At 55.8% G+C, this 4,085-nt stretch overlaps 1 protein-coding gene across 1 annotated transcript; it reads left to right on the top strand.

The window, feature by feature from the left end:
• Positions 1 to 995: 995 nt before the first annotated feature.
• On the top strand, positions 996 to 3,199 carry C1QTNF8 (C1q and TNF related 8). Its single transcript, XM_071571166.1, has 2 exons — positions 996 to 1,206; positions 2,544 to 3,199. The coding sequence occupies exons 1-2, from the start codon at positions 996 to 998 to the stop codon at positions 3,089 to 3,091; spliced, it is 759 nt and encodes a 252-aa protein (XP_071427267.1). The 3' UTR covers positions 3,092 to 3,199.
• The last annotated feature ends 886 nt before the right edge of the window (positions 3,200 to 4,085 follow it).

Genomic DNA, 4,085 nt, shown 5'->3' with positions numbered 1-4,085 from the left:
AGGGGATATGGGGCTCCATCCCCATCCAGAGTCTCCCATGGTTTGTGTAGCTCCATCCCCACACCTGGAGCCTCCCATGGTTTGTGGAGCTCCATCCCCACCCAGAGTCTCCCATGGTTTGTGGAGCTCCATCCCTGCCTGGAGTCTCCCATGGGGTGTGGAGCTCCATCCCTGCCCGGAGTCTCCCATGGGGTGTGGAGCTCCATCCCCACCTGGAGCCTCCCATAGTTTGTGGAGCTCCATCCCCACACCTGGAGCCTCCCATGGGGTGTGGAGCTCCAACCCCACCCAGAGTTTCCCATGGGGTGTGGAGCTCCATCCCTGCCCGGAGCCTCCCAGGAGATGTGGAGCTCCATCACCACCTGGAGCCTCCCACGGTTTGTGGAGCTCCATCCCCACACCTGGAGCCTCCCATGGTTTGGGGAGCTCCATCCCCGCCCGGGGTCTCCCATGGGGTGTGGAGCTCCATCCCTGCCCGGAGTCTCCCATGGGGTGTGGAGCTCCATCCCCACACCTGGAGCCTCCCATGGGGTGTGGAGCTCCAACCCCACCCAGAGTTTCCCAGGGGGTGTGGAGCTCCATCCCCACCCGGAGCCTCCCATGGGGTGTGGAGCTCCATCCCCACACCTGGAGCCTCCCATGGTTTGGGGAGCTCCATCCCCACCCAGAGTTTCCCATGGGGTGTGGAGCTCCATCCCTGCCCGGAGCCTCCCAGGAGATGTGGAGCTCCATCCCCACCTGGAGCCTCCCAGGGGATATGGGGCTCCATCCCCATCCAGAGTCTCCCATGGTTTGTGTAGCTCCATCCCCACACCTGGAGCCTCCCATGGTTTGTGGAGCTCCATCCCCGCCCAGAGTCTCCAGGGCCACTCCAAGTTCTGTTAATAATTAATCCCAGGAAAAGCACCTGGAGGTGACCCTGACAGATGGCCCTGATTGGCATGGCTGTGTTAATAATCGCTGTTCCTTTGCTGCTCCAGGTGGCCCTGCTGAAGATGAGGGTGGTGCTCCTTCTGCTCTTGGTGGCCTCTGGCGATGCGGAGCTGGAGAAGGGTCTGCCCCGGCGCCCGTCCCTGTCCTGCGTGCGCTGCTGCGGCCCCGGCGAGCAGCCCGTGCCCATCGTGTCCTCCCGGCACGCCAGGATGAGCAGCACCCCCTACTCGGTGCCCAGAGTGCAGCCCACCATAGACATCACCATCCTCAAAGGTGGGTAGGGCTGCCCCGTGGCAGCCTTGGAGTTCCTCTGTCCCATCACACCCAGGACTCACCCAAAAGCAGTGACTGAAGAGTTGCATCATCTTATCCATCAAATCCCAAATCCTGGAAGTTGGTTCTAAGTCCCCACTAACAACAGGATGCAAAAGTTATCACCAAATGGCTTAAAAACTGGGAAAGTCACTCCCTTTCTCCAGGTGCACTTTTTGTCTCAGCAAAGGAGAAAAATCAGAATTAAGTGTAAGATGCAGGAGATGTCCCAGGAATCCTTGGAGCAGAGAATCCCAACCATCTCTCCCAGGGCCAAACCAGATCTCAGCACAACCAAAAGCTCCTGTTGCCCCCACCTCTGCCCCAAGGGGTGGGCTCATGGTCAGGCCATGGAGTTCCACTGTTGGATGTGGAACATCAGCACCACAAGCTTGGTGGAGCTTTGTGATGGGTTAAAGGTAAAAGCAGGAAGAGAAATGGACCCAACATGAAAGAGATTATAAGTCAGAGTTATAATTTAATAACAACATTACAATAAATGCAATGGCACAAAGAGAAATTGGGTTTAACCCCCAAGCCCAGCAGTGTAACCCACCCCCTGGGGCACAAACACAGGGGGGTTTGGTGGCCCCTGTGCTGAGCCCCACGTGGTGCCTCCGAGTCCAAAGGAAAAGGAAGGGACAAACCTGTTGGTGCAGATGATGGCACAGTCTGGGCAGAGTGGGGGGCTCCTCCTGTCCAGGTTCTGCTCCTCCTCTGGATCCAATGAGTGGTCCCAGAAGTCCCCAAACCCCCAAGATTCCATCCCCTCAGGTTTGGGTGGGAGCCCCCAGTGCCTCCCCCAGGGCAGGGAGTTCCACACTGGGGGATCTGACTCTGGCAGTCAGGGGGGAGTTTGGACTCGTTGCTGGCCCATGGGCAGAGCTGAGCCCTCAGGTGGGTGTGGAGGTGCCAAGGACTCCCTGCAGGGCAGTTCTCCCAGCTCCTCTGCCAGGCTTCTTTCCCAGCCAGCTCCCAGCCTGAGGGCTCAGCTGTGCCCTGGGCAGCTGCTGCCAATGGGCCCTTGGGAACAGTTCCTGGGAAATGGCACAGAGGGTGGACAATCCACAGCTTTGGTCACACCCACACCGTGGTCCTGGTTTGTGAACCAAGACCAGCTTCCACCTGGCTTTGTCCTCCTGAGAACTGGGAAGGTGCTGGTGCCTGGCCAGTGATGTCCAGCTCTCTGTGCAGGAAGGCAGTGAGTGCTCCAGCAGCTTCTCTGTGTCCACCAGGACGTTCCTGCAGCTCCGGCTTCACGTGCTTGTGTCTCACCAGGTTTTCCTTCCTGCTCACAGGTGAGAAGGGCGAGATGGGAGAGAAGGGCCCTCCTGGAGCAGTTGGGAAGGCTGGAGAAAGGGGCCAACGGGGCCTGAACGGGCGGAAGGGGCAGAAGGGGCAGCCTGGCCCCCAAGGGCACTCCTGCAAGCAGCTCTTTGCCGCCTTCTCGGTGGGCAGGAGGAAACCCCTCCACAGCTCCGACTACTTCCAGCACGTCACCTTCGACACCGAGTTCGTGAACCTCTACCAGCACTTCAACATGTTCTCGGGGAGGTTCTTCTGCTACGTGCCAGGGGTCTACTACTTCAGCCTCAACGTGCACACCTGGAACTTCAAGGAGACCTACGTGCACCTGATGAGGAACGAGGAGGACGTGGCCATCCTGTACGCCCAGCCCAGCGAGCGCAGCATCATGCAGAGCCAGAGCCTCATGCTGGACCTGCAGGAGGGGGACGAGGTCTGGGTGAGGATGTTCAAGAGGGAGAGGGAAAATGCCATTTACAGTGAGGAGTCTGATGTTTACATCATCTTTAATGGCCACCTGGTCAAACCCGCCCTGGAGTAGCCACCCACCAGCTCCAGGCTTGAGGCTTTGGTAGATCATCCAGTAGTGTCTTCCCTCTTAGAAATGCACATCGAGTTCCACTGGGAAGGGTTATAGATCTGTAAGAGTTGTCTGTTCATCCCAGTGAGGATGGAGGTGACCGTTCCAAGGTGCTTCAAACTGGCCAAACTCCATCTCTGTAACCCCATGTAGACCCCCAGCAACATCCTTGAAGGGCTTCCCAAGCCTATACCAAAATATTAACTCCTTTGCTCTGCTTTAGAGAAGAAATTTTAGTTATACTTGAGGACCAGTCACCTGGGTGTTAGACAGGGAATGTCATTATTCCTGTTGTTTGGGAATCTTTCATTGTCCAGGAAGGATTTTTGATCTCTGAGGGCTGTCTGTCCATCCCAGAGAGGATGGAGTTGACTGTTCCAAGGTGCTCCAAACTCCAGCTCTGTGACCCTGTGTAGACCCCCAGCAACAGCCCTGAAGGGTTTGCCAAGCCTGTATGAAAATATTAACTCCTTTGCTCTGCTTTAGAGAAGAAATTTTAGTTATACTTAAGAACCAGTCACCTGGGTGGTAGGTAAGAAGTGTCATTATTCCTGTTGTTGGGAATCTTTCATTGTCCAGGAAGGATTTTTGATCTCTGAGGGCTGTCTGTCCATCCCAGAGAGGATGGAGTTGACTGTTCCAAGGTGCTCCAAACTCCAGCTCTGTGACCCCATGTAGACCCCCAGGAACATCCCTAAAGGGTTTCCCAAGCCTGTATGAAAATATATATAAAGGAGTTATTCTTTGTTCTGCTTTAGAGTAGAAATTTTACTTATACTTGAGGACCAGTCACCTGGGTGTTAGTCAGGGAATGTCATTATTCCTGTTGTTGGGAATCTTTCATTGTCCAAGAAGGATTTTGGATCTCTAAGGGCTGTCTGTCTATCCCAGGGAGGATGGAGGTGACCATTCCAAGGTGCTCCAAACTCCATCTCTGTAACCCTATTTAGACCCC

Source organism: Pithys albifrons, chromosome 16 (genome assembly GCF_047495875.1).
Source record: "Pithys albifrons albifrons isolate INPA30051 chromosome 16, PitAlb_v1, whole genome shotgun sequence".
Lineage (NCBI taxonomy): Eukaryota > Metazoa > Chordata > Aves > Passeriformes > Thamnophilidae > Pithys > Pithys albifrons.
The sequence above is the reverse complement of the archived record's forward strand: the minus strand, read 5'-3'. Positions and strand labels throughout refer to the sequence as shown.

What these genes read in the sequence shown, in the direction of transcription:
- C1QTNF8 (XM_071571166.1), top strand. Translation starts at nt 996, where the DNA reads ATGAGGGTGGTGCTCCTTCTGCTCTTGGTGGCCTCTGGCGATGCGGAG. An exon ending in AGACATCACCATCCTCAAAG is followed by an intron (nt 1,207 to 2,543) that starts GTGGGTAGGGCT and finishes TCCTGCTCACAG; the next exon opens with GTGAGAAGGGCGAGATGGGA.